Here is a 17,397-nt window from a genome sequence, read left to right as displayed (position 1 = left end):
TGTCATAAACTAGAATAAGGCAAAAAGTGCAGGAAAAACTAACATCTCGTATTTGAATTTGCAGGTGGTGTGTTTTCATTTTTATAATAGAATATGTAACATTTCTGGATTTTAAATTCTAAAGAAAATTATGTATGGGTTGTGTATTTACACTATCCCAAATGCTTTCACCCATTTTCCAACCCAGATCATTTTCATTTGGCCGCCTGTATAAATTCATATCCCCGTTGTACATGCTTCAGTGGTTGCCAGTTTTGGGAGAGGAACTCCCTCTGGAGGGAACACAGGGATTTTAGCCTTTGCAGACCATTTACATGCACAAAAACCTATATAAAACACTCCAGGAAAGGGAAAACCCCAAAAAGTTTAAGCCGCTTGAAGGAGTCATCCAGCATCTGGATCTAAAGTGATCAGAGAAACAAACTGATCAAATGTTAGTCATTGACCTGCAGCAGACCCACAGAAAACGGAGAAACAACCACTTTTAAAGTGAATCTAATTTAATCAGTGTCTTGACCAGTTTAATGCATCTGTTTTTTTTTGGAGGGGAGACATCTACTGATTAAACCCTCCTGAACCATAAACATTGAATAAACTCTAACTGAGAGAAACGGACCGAATGATGGAGCAACAACCAAACTCCGTCTTTTGTTATTGTTTTGATTGAGAGCCGCCTCAAATTACTTAACATTCTCTTTGCAATCTAAAGTATGCCAAGATGACGATATTTCATTGTGGCTTATATTGAAAAAAACCTTTGCTACACCAAAAACATATTTAGTAGTCTGATTTGACCAGTTTTACAAAGAAAAAGTCATACATATATTTATCGTAGTACAGCACAGTTTTTTCTGTGCAAACAACTCATAGATCGTGCCTTAGTAATCTTCCTGTGCATGTGTGAACATCTACGCAGTGCATTGTAACTGTTTCTTTAACCAAAATCAAATTGATTTTGTAATGGCTTTTAGACATGGGAAGTAGAGACACATTTGTCCTTTTTAGTAAGGTTGTTGTTGTTTTCTCGCCTGTCATACACGTAGTGCCAGGTCTGCACCTTGGTTTCAGGATCTGGGCTGAGCTCTGCTGTGCTCGGCTGGGTTTGTCTTTGGATTTTGAAAGCCTGCCTACGAGCGTCTTTCTTTGGGAAACGCAACTCTTTTGGCAGGTGACGGGCACACACACCTGGACATGTATCCGTGCCCAGATGGAAGCTGGAGCGGTGGCAGCTGGTGTGACGTCCCCTCAGGACGGGGGAGCCGCCAGAGGGGAGTGAGGCGGACTCCGGACGGTGCCCCGCTCTGACGTTCATATAAGGAATCTCAGAGGAAATGTTATGTCGAGAAAAAAAACTACTTTAAAACGGAATTTCCTGTCTGTCTGTCTGTCTGTCTGTCTGTCTGTCTGTCTGGCGGTCGGTCGGTCGGTCTGTATTTCCCATATCCTTTATCTGTGTGTGGCTCCCTGTGTGCCTCACGCCTCGTTCACAGTGCCAACACCTCATTAGTACAATATGCAAATGAACTGGCGCAGGGCCAGAGGGTCAGAGCACAAACTGGAGACAGAATAATAGCACAATGGTGCATCTTTGTGTGTGTGTCCGCAAATCCATGCCCAGATTCATGTATGTTTATGTGCGTTTACCTGTCTTTGAGTGCTCAAACTGAGGAGACATGGTGTGTATGTGTTTGTGTGTGTGTGAGGGTGAAAGACAATAGCTGAAATAGGTCAGCCTAAACCAACTGTTCATTTAGACAGCTTTTAGATAACATGACCTCATAATCTACGGTAATGTTCTACCTTTTTTGTGACAAAGTAAAAAAAAACAAGTTCAATTTTAAATGTCAGTGATGTTCATGTGTGAATCTCCACATTTGATTTATGCCATGCTTGGAATGGGACACCCTAGCTGGAGGTGAGGGAAGCAGAGGGAAGCAGATGGAAGCAGAGGCTAACTTAATCAGTCGTTGGACAAAGAAATGTAGACTATATCGTCTTTTGGTGGTATCGAGAATTGAGCAGAGCTTGAGGGCAAATTACAAGTGAAAGGTTGCAGCGAGCAATTGATAGTGAATATTATAAGAAAGAAAGACTCAAAGAGACTCACCTGTCAGTGGCATGAGCTCAGTATGAAGTGTCAGCTCTGGGCTGCAAACAGCACGATGAACATGTCAAATTGATGTTAATTTCTAATAGCTGTTCCTCAGTGCCCCGTGGCCATCAAGTATGAACCAATCACCTCACACCGAGGTATTTGTTGTGTGTTTCATTCAATGGAACACAATGGAGTGATTTGGCGTAGAGCCAGACAAAGCTTCTCCAATAACTTCCTTGCTCACACCTGGCATAACAGTTTTCACACTGTGCGTAATGAATGACTCACAGTGCAGGAGAAGGTGGCTCCTTTTCAGATTGTTTGAATGTTTAGAGTTTAGTATTCTATTATGAGAGCATGGGAAATTAAACCAGCAACACCTACTGTTTAAGCAAAATAAACATGATCTTAGTTAAGCTACAACTTTTATTTCAACAAAAATGTATTAAAGAGGCCCTATTATGCTTTTGGGGGGTTTCCCTTTCCTGTAGTATGTTATATAGGTTTGTGTGCATGCAAATGGTCTGCAAAGGCTGAAATTCCAAAGTTCCCTCCAGAGGGAGTTTCTCTCCCACTCCCACCAAATACTCCCCTGTTCACCCCTAACATGCCCAAAAACATTTGGCAATTTTAGTTGACCACAGTGTGCTATTTTTTTACAACAATGTTACATTCATCCAAACCAACCAGATAAGTACTGACTATTGAACTGAGTCAGACACATTGTAACTTTGTAACTTTTGTGGGTGCTTATTCAAATGTTAGAAGTTAAAAAGGGTTTAAAGGGTGTAGAACATTATGATGGAAGTGTATGACGAAGAGAAGTATGTTTAACTTTTACTTTGCTCTTTTCTACCTTTTTCAAATACATTTTGACGTGTAACAGAAGGTAAAGCTGGGTGTAAACAACTACACTTCAGTACAATCTCACATTCATTCATGGCTTTTAGACCATATTTACTTTTACATATACAGTCTATGGTATTTATTAGAAGCACAGAGTTGGAGGGAGCCTCTGAACTGTTATCCGAATATGATATATTGGAAATGTCTCACACAAACGACGTATTCCACTTTCAAACATGTGAGAAAAAAATCACATTATCTTAGAAAAGTGTAGCTGTTGGTTTGCAGGACATTTAAATATGGATCTAACTTCCAATTGAGTTTTTGGGGGAAATACAAGACACGTAAACAAGCATTACTGAAGAGTAGTTCGCTTAGTGTAGCGTGATCACTAAGTTTTTATTTTTTATTTTAAATGTGTTTAATTTTCCATTTTAATCTGAAATAAATCTGTTTCAATGAACACACACAGCTGTGAAAGTAGGCAGCAATTTGAATGTAAAAACTAAATGTCTTGCACACTCCTCAACCTTCACACACACACACACACACACACACACACACACACACACACACATTTTTGTTTCAGAGAACCCTGTTGATTGGTTTGACCACAAACCAATGACTGCTCAACCATTTTAAAGTCACCATTTCTGTTCATCTTTCTCACTGTTGTTTTCCATTTCTGAGTTTCCTTGTTGCCTCTGTTCACCTGTTTATTTTGTCCATTCGTAAAAAGCAGCCATTATTTCTTCCCCCCCAGGCAAGAGACGACGATGGCCTCGGTGGGAAATTACCCCAGCACAGCTTTACTCAGGACACGCCCAGGCTTGTCTTCAAGACAAACAGCGATGTGCTTGTAAGGACCATAAACATTTAACACCAGATAGAGTTTAAGCTTGATGGCTACTGCACAAATATGTTTTGATGTTGTTCTTTGTTAAAAGTGTATCAGTTTCAACTAATTTCTTCCTGACATGTTAATAGATCTTAGGCACATCTGTAAAAGTAGACCATCAGATTCAAGTCAGACCAAGAATTAACACACAGTACACAACTCATGTTTTACATAAAGTTTGCACACATTTAAGTTGAACCTTTTTCATATGTAATCATTTGTTTTGCTCATTTTCATTATACATTGTATTCAGTGACTTGTGTTGGGAATTAGTAGTTATCATACAAGGAATCTTAATTAATTTATATGCAATTTATTTCGGTATTTTTGAGCAATGTAATATTTTACATAGATTGCACAAAAAAAGAAAAGTTGGTGAACCCTTCATCACAACGGAAATTCAATGGAACATTATACCACTAACATGTGCTTCAAATGTAGATCCAATGGATGATTCATGATTATATATGATTATATAATAGACTTTTATCTTTTAGCATTGTTTTGTGTTTTCCGGTATCAGACTCTGAAAATAATGGGGTTATCACATCTGACAAATAGTGTCAAGATCTACAGAAAAAGACCCAAAGACATCTTAGGAATTGCGATTATTTCCTGTTGCTCAAAGTCAGATGAGAAGATAAATAGCGCTTGTATATGTAACCTAAACGTAAGTTGAATATTAAGCTTCAGACAGCAGTAGGTTAGCTTGACTAAACAAAGACTCAAAATGGCGGGAAACAGCAAGCCAGCGACTTTAGAAAGAAATAAACTAGTAGCAAAATCTAAAGTAGCTTATATCCTTGTTTTGTTGTTTTTTGTGTATGGTACCAGACAAATAAATGTAACTAACTGATTCTGATTGCCAGACAAACGGCAAGTGAGCTTTGCAGGCGCTTGTAAGCAGATTTTATCATATCTGGACAGGCTAACTCTTTTCAGTCTTAATGCTAATATGCTAAAAACAAACTAACATAGGCCGTAGCCTCATATATAGATATTTAGAGTGCTATTGATCTTCTCATCTACAGAAAGGGTCTACAAGAAAAGGAATTTCCATATTTTCCAAAATGTCAAACGTTTGCTTTGGGTAAAGATGTCCCACATGTAAAAGCAAACATGTACACGGCAGCCACACGCTAACAGAAATATTTAGTCTCAGTCGGCTGCAGTGACATTCAAACACAATCCACTGTCTGCTTATCTTTCTTACAGGGGAGATATTTTGCTCACGTTGCGTGCGTGAGTGTGTGCTGTTTAAATATAGCGCGATAGAACTTGACTTGGCAGAGTGAGAATGGCCTTTGTATGTCACATCTACAGTATAATGACCGATGGTGATGGCTGCCTGGGTTAAGAACGGCCTAACACGGAGTGCAGCTTTCTTCTTCTTTGGCTTTTATCTGCAGTTTAAACTTTTCATGCTCCACTCAGGTTTTAATGAAGACATCAGGTAGTGTAGCCAATTTAAAAAAAACACTGGAAAACCAGATATGTTTCCCCTTTTTGTAAGCCAGGTAATTATAACCACCATGATAGATATTCCAATAAATGAGGACAATGCAAACTGATATCTTGGCTAATCATAGTAAGTCCACATGTTGCAGATGGTCTGTTAAGCTCTGCCAAACTTTAATTTTCTTGTGTAAGTGGAAGCTTTATTCAGTTTTTTTTCCAATGGACCAGGTGCTTTAAGATGGCAGCCTCTCGCAACATAATCTAGTTTTGTTTGGACTCAATCCACAAACCCTGTGTTACCGTTTGCCATCATTGACGGACTAGAATTGTCAAGAGTGGATACTTTGCCACAGATTCTTTGGAGTGTGAGACAATTTGACTGAAAAAGAAGCGACTGGCTCACTCAAAGCACCTGCTTCATTTTCCTGGGGTTTAATCCCTGTGTTATGTGATTATAGCAGCAATCTGAGAAGGGTCAAAAGAATCACATATCAACCTTAATAGGGAGGGGGGGATATACAAGCCTTTCCCTTTATGCACCTCTGCTGCTTAAACCTCTTCATTCTACATATAAAACCACTTCAGGCACTCTTGGGGAAACCTTACAATCTCTGTGCCGCCTGAAACCCTCCAGCCTCTTAACCCTCAGCAACCGCCTCCTCTTCTTCCTCTTCATTATCTAAATCGTCCACATCCTCTGCAATCTCTTTAACATCTGCACATCTTCACTGCCGGAAACTTTTTCATCCTCATCTGCAACCTGTTGGTCTAGAACCTGCTCATTCAATTTAAGACTCTTTCATCCAATCCATTAACCCCTAAAATGTCTCGGATCATCATCTTACCTTAATTGTTTATTCAAACCCACAATAAAACTAGCTGTTGCATTAACTTAAATGTCACCGGCGTCGTCACTCGCCCTTTGAGAAGAGGAAGAAAAACGATTGGTGGTTGCACTTGTTTGCAAGCACGATAATTGCTGTAATGCAAACGGTTAAACTGCAACGTCGATGCCGCTTCGTTGGCCACGATCAAAATAAATGACCGTAATTACATTCGACTGCAAACATCTGTGTAGTGGTGGATGGAGAGAGCGCATGAGCGAAAGCACAACTCCATTAGCGTAATGCGCAGTGAAATTTCACTTGCGGTGCAGAAAGTCGTTAAGTGCTCTCCATCTGTCTTTCTGAGTCGAGGGAACATTTCAGCACATTTATTATTGAAAATATCCTGGGCCAAACTCAACATGCGAGAGCCCCTTTTTGACTTTTACTCAGTCATGGCTCATTGAATTAGCCAGTACTAAATGGGCAGTTAAAACGTGTAGAAGAGATGCTGGAGCATGCTGTTTGAGCAGTTGCTATGTAGTCCAGTCTCTGATGTGTTGTCGCTTTGATTCCTTATGTTCTCCAGCTGCTTGCCCTGAGCTCCCTTCATCTGTCAGAATCTATTGCATTTGTGCAATTTATCCGTCCTGAGTGACACTGCATAATGGCTTATAACAAATGCAGCACTCTTTTTACTAACTTTTAGAGCTGATTAAATCCAGCCGACAATCAGATTTTTAACACATAATATATGCAAGGAACCTGATGTTTTACATGCGTAGCAGCTGCAGGACAGCATGCTATGTATGCCTTTGAAATCCTGGCCAGTGTTACAGTGCATCTGCCCGAACAGCGCATGTGAGTCCACTGTCTTTCAGCTGCTGCCAGACAGGATCCTGCCAAATTAACCAATGTTGCTATGCAGCGTGCAAAAAAGGAGTTTATCCACCTTCCGGTTGCAACTTATTAAGATTCAGCAGGGGGGCTTAAGGGTCCCTGTGATAGATGGATGTCGTTGAGGGGTCTGACAACTGATTAATGCCTTAATTATCTCCGGCGAGGACCTGCCACTCCTCCTAGAGCTGACAGAGTGAGCTGTGTGTGGCCTGACGAGTAACGCCGTGTTCGGGGCTCGCCCACTCTTATCTGCTCTACCAGGGTCACATTCATTTGCCTCCCGAGGGAAAATGTGCATTTTTTGTGCTGCAAAGGTGTATAACGGTGATGAAACAGTGCAGCCGGATGTTTTGGGATCTTTGCCACTACCAGAAAGACAACTTTTTAATTTAGCCTCCTCTTGTTTGCTCTCTGCATACAGAAGAGATTCTGCCTTAAATCACAACGTAAGATGAGAGATTTAGTTTGATACTGAATTTATGATCCTGTTTTGAAATCATGAATGTGACTTATTGGGTATAGTTTAAGAAATAACACGCTGCTACAGAACTTTATTAGTATAACGTACAGTAACATTTTCCAAGAAGAACCAGTTACTTTTATGCTGGATGAGCAGTGAAAATGAAGGCATTCATAAGCTTTTAATCACACAATTGTCAGGAATGTAGATGCAGAAAAAGTTTGAGAAGTGTAAAAAAAGACAGTTTCATTTGTTGAGGAATACATTGTGATATTGTGTTGCATAATGTTATATTGTTAGGTGTTAAACTGTTGTCCAGACTTGTTTTTTATGCAGGCAAACAAATTATCTTGTGCATTTTCTAACACAGCTTCTAAGTACATGTATGACGAGATTACAAAAAGATGGCTGCATTGCATTCTGGTTTTTTGAGACTATACTTGATTTAAAAGAATGTTACATTGCTAACCAACAACACAATACCATACACTTACAGACTTTTCACTTTTTGAAATGTCTTTGTCTTGTTGTGCTTGGGTTGTGGTTAAATGAGACTGGAAGTGCTTTTATTGCCAACATAAGGCGTAAATGGGAATTCCTTGTTAAGACAGGAAGATAAACACAAAGTCACTTTAATACCACTTAGCAGCAGAATGGCTTTGTGCACATTTAGCTCTCTGTAAGGAACATTTTTTAGAAATGTACAAACACACACCCACACGTGTTTGCTCTTGACATACTGTAAATTCTAAGTATTTTGAAACAGCATTAGTTTTGTTAAAAAGTATTTTATATTTTTGTAATCTGCAGATGGTTTGGAGGCTAAGCATTTGCTTACCATTGTAATTCAGAGGAGATTAAATTGTATTTAATCACAAACAAATTAGAAGTATTTTGTTTGCAGAGCGACAGGTGCTGATGCAGTGTGTGTCCTGTGTGTGTTTTCTGCTACAGGTGTGTGACTGGTGCAAACATATCCGCCACACTAAGGAGTACCTGGATTTTGGTGCTGGTGAGCGGAGGCTGCAGTTCTGCAGTGCCAAATGCCTGAACCAATATAAGATGGACATTTTCTACAAGGAGACCCAGGCTGCGCTGCCGGGAGGGTTCTGTAACCCAGGACACGGGGGAGGAGGTGAGGGTAAGATGGAGTGCGGCGGGGGGGTTCAGCTGCTCACTCCTGAATCTTGGGGAACGCCGTTAACGGACCTCCGGCGTAAAGCTCCCTCGCCAGGGGGGCCATCAACAACCTCTGCAATGGCCCCTTCCACTTCTTCTGCCACCTCCCCCTCAGACTCTGCAGCTGTCTACTCCCCATCGTCCTTGTCCAAGATCCCCACACCCAGACTCCACGAGGGCCACACGCTCCACCCTCCGCCTGTTCCCACTTTGCACCCCCCTGTCGGGGTTCCTCCTGGTAGCCCTCCAATGGTGATGACACCACGAGGACCCATGCCCCTGCCCCTGTTCATGGAGCATCAAATGATGCAGCAGATGCGTTCACCATATCTTCGGCCCTCTGCCCACCCAGGTGGGCCCCATAGCCCCCTGTCAAACCCTATGATCCCTGGTATTGGTCCACATCCGAGGACCATGGGTCCAGCATCGAGCCCCATGCACAGGCCTCAGATGTCTCCACATGTTTACCCCTCATCTAACCCCAACCCTGGTATGATGCCACCCTACCCCGGTTTCTCCATGCCAGGCCTCCCCCATTTTCCCCCAGTCAATATGATGCCCAATGGACGCATTCCTATGCCCCCAATGATGAACTATGGCATGCCATCTTTGTCCCCATTAGTACCCCCGGCAACTCTCTTGATCCCCTACCCTGTCATTGTACCCTTACCAGTCCCAATCCCTATTCCAATCCCTATTCCCTACAACCCTCAGGCTTCTTGGGACAACTCGGAGAGGAGTGGCCCCTTCCGCAGTGCTCCAGAGTCATCCGAATGTTCAGCTTCGGGGCCCCACTCTCCAGGTTCCTCTGGAGGGCACAGAGGGGAGCAGAAAGTAGAGCCATCAGTTCTAGAGCGTCTCTCTCCTGCACACTCGGAGAGGAGCAGGACAGGGATGGTGGACTTGACTGTGAAGGCAGAGGACAATTCGGGCAACCTGTGTCCAACCAGCTGCTCCGGACCCATGGACGGGGTGATTGATCTAACTGTGGGCCAGAGGACTTGCCAACAGCAGGTCATTCAGAGGATGCTACCAGGGGTCCAGGTCAAAGTAGAGGCAGAGACTGATTCAAGATCTCCACCAGCTGCTGGGCTAAGTTGGGAAGGGAAGGGGAGTTGTGACGGGGGAGAAGGGGCCCTCTCACAGAGCTTCCTCAGTGCTACGGAGCTAGAAGGGGCCACACAACCAAACACACTGGAATCATCAGGTCCTCCCTCCAGCTATAGCAGCCCTTCTTGCCATGATGACCCACCAGTGAGCCAGCTAAATCCCTGTATCTCTAACCATACCCCACCATCCTTGCCAAGCACAGCACGGACCCAATCCCAAACCCCGCCCCACCTCCAAACTAACCCTGCTGCCCTGTGTAATGTCATAGTCAATGGTTCGGGGTGGCATCCGCTTCTCCCTCCTGCCTTCGAGTCTTACCCTGAGCGAGACAGTGTTGCAGGAGAAGGGGAGGCACAGCCAGCCAACGGTGACCTAGAGCATGAGGCACTAAAAGAGAACAATTGCTCGGTTGGAGTTGGAGATTGGGAGCCGGGGAAGCGGGGCTTATTGCAAGACGAGATGGCGGACACAGTGGAGGGTAAGCCGGATCCTGACTCCAACGCAGAGGAGGGTGAGCATGCCTACTCCCTGCCGCTGCTGTCCACCGGAGGCTGTGTGGTCATCCAGCCTGTGCCAAAGCCCGGCGCTGACAAGACGGCCATCCTGTCCTGCTCCATCAGTGCCCCTTTATCAGTGGACGGGAGCCCCGAGCTGGAGCCGCCGCTAAAGAGGAGGTGTCTGCGAATCCGCAATCAAAACAAATGAGGTGGGTTCACTCCACTGTGCTTCCACAAACAATCTTATGTAATTGTGCGGTGTGTTGTCAAAAATTATTCATTGACATTTTGGAATTCACAGTGGGGTACCCTTTAAATAATCAGACAATTTGTTGTTTCAAATGTCTCCCCAGCGTGTGTCTTTGAAGAAAATGGTCTCATTGAGTTCCAAAATGTTCTTTAACAATTTGTTTACTATTGATGTCAGTCTTACCATCTGATGTAGTTCAATATCACTTACATTGCAGGGAATAAAAGGCTCAAGGTCCAGTAGGGAACATGACTAGAAGCCCACACTAAATCAACATATTACATATGCAATAATAAATAAACTTTTAGAAATTAAATAAGCCCTATTATGTTTTTCGGGTTTTCCCTTTCCTGTAGTGTGTTATATAGGTTTTTATGCATGAAAATGGTCTGCAAAGGCTAAAATCCTAAAGTTGCGTTTCTCTCCCACACACTCCCCCCCCCTGCCTGAAACGCCTCCATTGGACTCCTTTGTTTACTTCCAGAACATAGTGACATCACTACGTAACATTTGCACTTCTATTAGCTAGCGCTCCAACACATTGTACTTAATCGGCCAGCTAACCAATCAGAGCAGACTGGGCTGTGGTTTCAGACAGAGGGTGAAAAGAGGTGCTCCCATTTTATTTGTTGCTTTACTTTTACTGGCAGAGTTTTACTCCTGTTTTTTCTGTAAAGCGACCCGGGTCCCCTGAAAGGCGCTATATACATTTAAGTTATTATTATTATTATTATTATTATTATTATGAGCCTCAGAATATAGGGAAGTCTATCATGAAACAGGATTTATTCAACACGTTAATGCACCATTTAATGATGCACTCCTCGAGTTGGTAATTAAATGAGATTGTATCCAAGAGCAATTGAAGAGCAATTGAAGTTAGGGTAACATGAGGCGAGCGCTCTGAATTAGAGTAATTAATAACGACAAAAGACGGAAATCAAGCTCCATGCACAGTAAGTACTGCTAAAACCAAACCAGCAGCTGAGAAAAATGTAACATGACCTTCAGGTAACTGAAGATACACAACATTTGATAAGTGATATTAACGAATGCAAAAAGATATGCTCTATCTCACCTTATTCACTCTTCTGCCATATAAGGCAGTCGTTATGAATGATCTAAAACACTATGTCAAATGTATGGCACCAGAGCACGTGCTGAATATTCAATTCTTTATTTGCCCCAAAGTGCCCTCAGGCTGATACTGATTGCACGCACTGTAGAGAATAAACAGAACATTAGGAAGCCCTTCTGAATATTTGCTTTTTCCACTTTTTAACTGATTTTGTGTTGTTATTGTACATGCTCTTTTCTCTTTTCTCAAAGGAAACACATTTTTTCACCAATGTGTATTTGACACATCAGAAATACATTTCTTATCAAAGTCTGCAGAGCATGGGTTGATTGATAAAACAGAGGACCCTCCCCCAAAAGGACCATGTTTGTGTCCCCAGTAAACCCTAAGTCCAAGTTTACTTATTTTAATTTACGTCTGTACTTACAGAGGACTTATTATGCTAATTTTCAAGTTCATATCAGTATTTAGTGTCTCTCCTGTGACATGTCTCCATGCTTTAATGTTCAAAGAGCTCTTTATTTTTCTCATACTGCCTGTGCTGCAGCACCTCTTTTCACCCTCTGTCTGAAACCAGAGCGCAGTCTGCTCTGATTGGTTAGCTGGCTCTGTTGTGATTGGTCAACTGCTTAGAGATGTCCCGCCCCTTAGCCCATCACGTAAACATTTTTGGAAGGCTAGCCAACAGAAGTGCGAGTGTTACATAGTGATGTCACTATGTTACGGAAGTAAACAAATTAGATGGAGGTGATTCAGGCAGTGGTGGGATTGTGTTGGAGAGAAACTCCCTCTGGAGAGAATTTAGGATTTTAGCTTTTGCCGACCAAAACCTATATAACACACTACAAGAAAGGGAAAACCCAAAAAAGCATAATAGGGCCTCTTAAAAATGATGTATCAAACAGACTAATTTGAAGCCAAACTGTGATGTTATACTAAACCTAACCAAGTTGTTTTATCGTGTAAAGAAAAACAAGTAGTTTTGCGTGTTTCCCTTGAAACATAATTGCAATTGCAGTTAAGTTGTACAGGAGTGTTATTCCCATTTTATAGAAAAATTATATTTTTGTTTTTTCTTTGTGTTGCTTATATGAACTTCAGTATGGGATTAGCACATCTATCATGTCAAGGGACTTATTCAATACAGTACACATTTTATGATACACTCCTCAAGTTGTTAATTAAACAAAATTGCATTCAAGAGCAATGTGCTTGGACACATGCACCGACTTAAGAAAAACCAGCCTTGTGGGGTGACTCAGTCTAACTCTCCTCCCACTGTGTTTCACAGATGGACGCTCTGAGGACCACAGTGCCATCAACGACACTCACTTGTCCACCCCCCACCTCCAAACCCCACCCCTCCCAGCGACACTACCGCACATGTACATGCACACACATACACTTTTTTCTCGTCCTCGCTCATCGCCCAGTCTACCAGCACCACAAATCGCCTTCGACGACTGATGAGAGTCCAACCAAACATGTTGATGAGTATCACAGCAGAGCGCTCTGGACTCATTTGGTCCGTGTGACAGACGCTCTGATGGAATGAACTACAGACTTTGTACTGCAGACAGTATAATACTGCAACAAGAGGACTTCACCCCACTGCTTCTCTCCTTATTTAGAGGCTCTCAGCCCACACTGCCCCTTACACCTAATCCAGCGTCACCATCAAAGCAAGAGCTCTTCACATTGTCTATAACTACAGAACACACCAGAGGGATTAATGAAGGAGCCCCAAAGAGTGACTACCTTATTTTAATGAAATTCTACCATTTTGTCCAACATGGTGCCACACCACAAGTAAATCTCTGATCCAGTAAGTGTTTGTTTTTTCTCTCTGTCACTAAGGTATATACTGATTTACAAAGTGTAGATTATAGAGCCATAGAGATGGCAGAAATAACAGAAAAATGCAAAAATGTACTTGTCAAAGTGTTCTGGGTGATTTTGAGGGGCGAAACATGAACACGGTTAATAGGATGTGACTGAAGGACAATTAAAAGAGATGTTTCAATCAGAAGGCTTAAAAAGTGTCCTTGGACATTAAATCACCAATTTTGTGGATAATTATTCCTACTGAATGAGCAAACTGGAAGATAAATGATTAACCTTCACCAGCAAGGAATGGTGTGTGGGCAGAATCATACAATCTCTGACATGTCCTGTAGCATCAGTTTGTTTGGTATTAAACTCCACTTAATTGACATATACAGTACTGTATGTTGTAACAAAAGAATGATACACAGTTGCCATGAAAAGCATTCCTACCATTGACATTTTCACGCCATTTGGAATCTCGCCTGAGTGCTTAAACAGTACGCCATACCAGTAACCGTAATGGGCCCCCCTGCTGTTTTTAGAACGTTTCAAGGCTTAATGCGCCTCGAAAAAGAACCTGGATTGCATGGCAATATAAAAACTCTGCCAACCTGCAGTGGCTACTTGCTACCGCAGGCTAGTACTTCATCTTTTTTATAATACATTACCAGTGATGTTCCTGTAATGGGCTAGTTTGAAACTGACTGCACTGAATTTAGAGGGGGCAGAGGAAAGCCAGCTCTTTCATAAATAATTATTGTGGGACTTAAAGTAACACCACACGTTCTTTTCTACAATAAACACACTCAAGACAAATGTTATGTTTTAAATATTTGAGAGATATTTAAAATATTGCTTCTTGCTTGTCCATCAATCCTGCCAAGTTTCTTAATTTTTGCCAATTATCTTTAGTTTTAAGCCAATTGTAAAGCCAATGTTTTCCTTAGCATGCTCTATGTATGTCTTTGTGCAATTTAAAGGGGACATATCATAAAAAAAGTCACTTTTTTGTGTGCTTGTGAACATACATTAGGACAGTTTTCCGTCAAGGTCATAAAACATGGGATTTAACAAAGTATAATGCCCCCTATCTGAGCATCTCCTCTCAAGGCATCAGAACTGCCTTTGCAAAGATTCAATATATCTTTCTTGCCGGCCAATCACAGCAGACCAGGCTTTTCCAGGTCTTAAAGAGACAGGTGCTAAAACGGAGCATTTGAGGGAGAGGTTGAATAAACATATATTCAGGAAAGCAGAATGAGATAAATAACGGGTTTTTGAACATTAAAGCTTGTAAACATGTTCTAGTCAAAACCCATAAACATAAAAATGAGCGTGATATGTCCCCTTTAAGTGAATGAAATACAACTGTCAACGTTCAGTTTGATCTGATCCACTTACACTGCAGTTTAAGACGGTGAGCTGGGACATCAAACTAAAAATGAGCATTGAGTTTACACCCTTATGTAGGAGGTACATTGTAAATGTTCGAGACAAGGTATTATCATTATGCCAAAGGCCTCCAGTGTGATGAAACAAAACATGTCGCCTAGTTTTCAGTGGAAATTGGATTTGCAAACTGAAGATTTGACCAGATAATTTATAGTTGCCAAAATAACAAGCACTTATTTTTCCAAACGAAAGAAAGAGTATACAAGTGGATGTCAAAAACAGTATTACCCTCTTTTGTCTCTTCATGGTTTATTTAACCAATTAAAAAGGTATGTCACACTTCATGGAAGATGAAATACAACTCTGGATTAATGCACAACTTAAATGATCTTTAAAAGGACATTTCACCCCAAAATCTAAAATACCTATTTTATCTCTAACCTGTAGCACTATTTATCCCTTTAGTGTTGGAGATAGCATCTGTAGAGACGCCTGCCTTCTCTCTAATATAATGGAACCAGAGTGCACTCCAAATAAATACAGAAAGAGAAGGCAGACATCTTAACAGCTGATGTCAATAAAGGGTGAAGAATAGCTCTGCAGGTAAAAGTAAACATATATAATCCCATCCCATCTGACTGTTTTTGTAGTAGCCTTTGTTTTTTTTCTGTCTGATTCGTTCTGTGTCCAAGTGAGGCCCAACATTAACTCATACTTACATGTCACAAGCATACATGCAGCAATCATATCACTTACACACAATGCACATACATGTAACTGTGTGTACGTGGTTGTGAGGCAGGTGCAATCAGAGAGCACAGTCAAGATTATAAAGTGTTGACTCAGAGTAAGCAGTGTGCAACTTTATCTGTTGCCTGTTAGTCAGGCATTTAGGCTTAGCTTGATGCTTGCCAAGGCCCAGCTTTGGTGTCACTTTAAGCAGTTCCATGCCTCCGTTTCATTTCTTTGCAATCAAAGGCAGTTCAAATGCTCTCTTTAAGCTGCTTGTTTCTGTCTCGTCTACCTTCTGCTGTATTTGTCCATAAGTAGAGATACCCCTTACTGTTATTATTTCAGAGATAGCGGGCAGTTTTCTTGTACAGAATCCAGAAACAACAATGTAACTGGACACTGTTGTTTTTATTGTCTGTAATATGGGAGTAATACAAAGCCAAGGCCACAGCCCCACAACATCCCGCTTACTGTTTTGACCAAAAAACAAAGAGGAGGTTTCTAATCTTTTTTAATACTTCAACTTTTAAATCTTTTCAATTGTTACTTTCTGTAAATGTTATATTTTATCAAATGTACAAAAAAATCAGCTGTCTGTAGATTTTTAGATTGTAAAGTCCCCCCAGGATGCAAAAACATACAGAGGGCATTACCTCAGTATTCCCAAAAGCTACAACCCTGTACAAATCTGAGCCACTGCTACAGCTCTGTCCATAGTTACTGTATGGGCCTGCACCATTCGGTTCAATATAAGTAGGAAGGCAATTGTGTCAGGTAAGGAGAACACAGTTTTTAAAATGACCCATATGTTCTGGTTAGTTACTTTGGTTACTGATGTAAGCTAACTGCTCCAAGCTAACTCTTTACTGTCTGCTAGCATATTCAAAAACAGGAAAATCGACTGGTAAATCAAAGAATGATGAATCCATTTTGGACTCACGTGTAGCTGTCATCAAGCGCCACCCGGGACAGAATATATACTTTCAACATGAAATATCTAAAGCATATGGCCATAAGTCATTGCAAAGAATATATGATTATTTGATATATTTCTATTTGAGAGTTAAATCAAAAGATTTTCACCACTCTGGCTTAGCATAGCATAACACAGCATTGAGATAGTAAATGGGTTTGCTCTGTACAAAGGTTTAAAAGATCTGCTTACCAGTACCTGGAAGTCTTACTTATCAACACAATATAACTATTTGTTTTCCAGTGTTAATGCTTAAAGCTGGCTGTAGCTTCATAATCGGATTTCCCAAAATGTTTCTTCCCCAGAGGACAAATGTTAAAAAAAGTTGGCTACCTTTTCCTGTGACATTGTTCATGCAACCATCAGACTAAACGTAAGCCTCCAACTGTAGTCCCAGTTTCAGCAAGCTGTTAGTTAGCCTAGCTCAACACAAATAATAGTAACGGGGAAGAAGCTAGCCTTGCTTTGTCCAAAGATATTTTTTAAATCGGTCCACCAGCACCTGTAAATCCTACAAAATACTAAAGTGTATTTGGTCTGTTTCCAGTCTTTATGCTAAGCTTAGCTAACCGGCTGCTAGCTATAGCTTCACAAGGACATTTCGCAAAATGTTGATTGTTCCTTCCTACCTTTTTCGGACCCTTCTCACAGTGACACCATCAAGCTAAAATTACAACTAGTCTCTAAGAACTCCATAGGCCTATGTCATTGTCTTTACCAGAGGTGGATGAGGAACTAACCAAAATATTTTACTATCTCTGCTTTTTCTCCTGCCTGACACCGTTACACACACATTCAGACGCACACAGACAAAACAACATGCATGGTCTGTCTGACTCTAATCTCCACAATGTTGTGTTGGCGTTGCAAACGATACA

The 17,397-nt window shown here is 41.4% G+C and overlaps 1 protein-coding gene across 3 annotated transcripts in view; it reads left to right on the top strand.

Annotated features, from left to right (window-relative positions):
* sobpa (sine oculis binding protein homolog (Drosophila) a) overlaps window positions 1–14,289 on the top strand; it is a 41,340-nt gene extending 27,051 nt beyond the window's left edge. For 2 of the 3 annotated variants that reach the window (XM_034135143.1, XM_034135142.1), the window contains 3 exons: window positions 3,705–3,800; window positions 8,436–10,476; window positions 12,887–14,289. In XM_034135143.1, the coding sequence (XP_033991034.1) occupies window positions 3,705–3,800; window positions 8,436–10,475 (2,136 nt within the window). In that variant the 3' untranslated portion in view covers window position 10,476; window positions 12,887–14,289. The remainder of the gene's footprint in view (window positions 1–3,704; window positions 3,801–8,435; window positions 10,477–12,886) is intronic. The other variant, XM_034135144.1, reaches the window with a different exon arrangement.
* The last annotated feature ends 3,108 nt before the right edge of the window (window positions 14,290–17,397 follow it).

This window comes from Trematomus bernacchii, unplaced genomic scaffold (assembly GCF_902827165.1).
Source record: "Trematomus bernacchii unplaced genomic scaffold, fTreBer1.1, whole genome shotgun sequence".
Classification (NCBI taxonomy): Eukaryota; Metazoa; Chordata; class Actinopteri; order Perciformes; family Nototheniidae; genus Trematomus; species Trematomus bernacchii.
This window is presented reverse-complemented; position numbering and strand designations above follow the sequence as displayed.